Here is an 830-nt window from a genome sequence, read left to right as displayed (position 1 = left end):
GCCGCGGAGGCAGCAGGAGCCCCGCCGCCCTCCCGAACCCACACTCGCCTCACCTGGATTTGCCCACCCCACTCTCGCCGATGATAAGGATCTTCAGGGTGGTCAGCACGTCCTCGTCCATCCTGACCCCGCGCCGCACCGAGCCCCGCTGGCCTCCGCGAGCGTCTCAGCCCTTCCCCCCGCGAGCAGCCCGCGCAAGCGCACCACCACCTTCCTGCGAACGCGGGGGTTTGGCTCGCCGACGCCGCGCCGCCCAGCCCCGCCCTAGGCAGCCCGGCGCCTGCGCACACCCGGGCGGCGGAGTCTTTCCGGATAGCGGGCGGTGCCCCTGCGCATGCGCTCTGGGGAGCTTCGGGCCCGGTCTGCCGACTCGATTGAAAGCTCCTGAATTTACGCTGTGTAATCTTGAGGTGACCGAATTTGGGGAGTGAGTGTGAAGCCTCTGTTTTCGGCAGCTGCTCCTGCTTCCCACTGCGTTTGGAAGCAGATTATTTTAAATATAGATTCTATTCTACTGAGGAAAACAGTTTAGTTATCTTGCGCATAAGAAAGGGCCTGACAACAAGCAGAATGACCAGCCATATTGCTAAGAATTAAAATACAAATAGACTGAACAAGGACTTGGGACGAAGAATGAACTTCCTCCGGCAATGTGAAATGCAGCCTGCTCCCACTAAAAGGAGGTAGATCCGCGCCCTACTAAGATCCTGAGTTCTGAGCAATTTAAAATGCAAGATAAAAAGTTTTCCTATAAAATCTCAGTTTCTTTTAAGCTCTATATGTTGAAGAACTGTATTAAAAGCCTAAATTCCAATTGGTCATTTCAAATC

General features: G+C 54.8%; 1 protein-coding gene across 2 annotated transcripts in view; it reads right to left on the bottom strand.

The window, feature by feature from the left end:
* Rab18 (RAB18, member RAS oncogene family) overlaps positions 1–250 on the bottom strand; it is a 41,688-nt gene extending 41,438 nt beyond the window's left edge. Inside the window, exon 1 of one of the 2 annotated variants that reach the window (XM_004641821.2) lies at positions 54–250. In XM_004641821.2, coding sequence (XP_004641878.1) covers positions 54–121 — 68 coding nt within the window. In that variant the 5' untranslated portion in view covers positions 122–250. The remainder of the gene's footprint in view (positions 1–53) is intronic. The other variant, XM_004641820.3, reaches the window with a different exon arrangement.
* Positions 251–830: the final 580 nt, after the last annotated feature.

This window comes from Octodon degus, unplaced genomic scaffold, assembly GCF_000260255.1.
Source record: "Octodon degus isolate 3935 unplaced genomic scaffold, OctDeg1.0 scaffold00144, whole genome shotgun sequence".
Taxonomy (NCBI): Eukaryota; Metazoa; Chordata; class Mammalia; order Rodentia; family Octodontidae; genus Octodon; species Octodon degus.
This window is presented reverse-complemented; position numbering and strand designations above follow the sequence as displayed.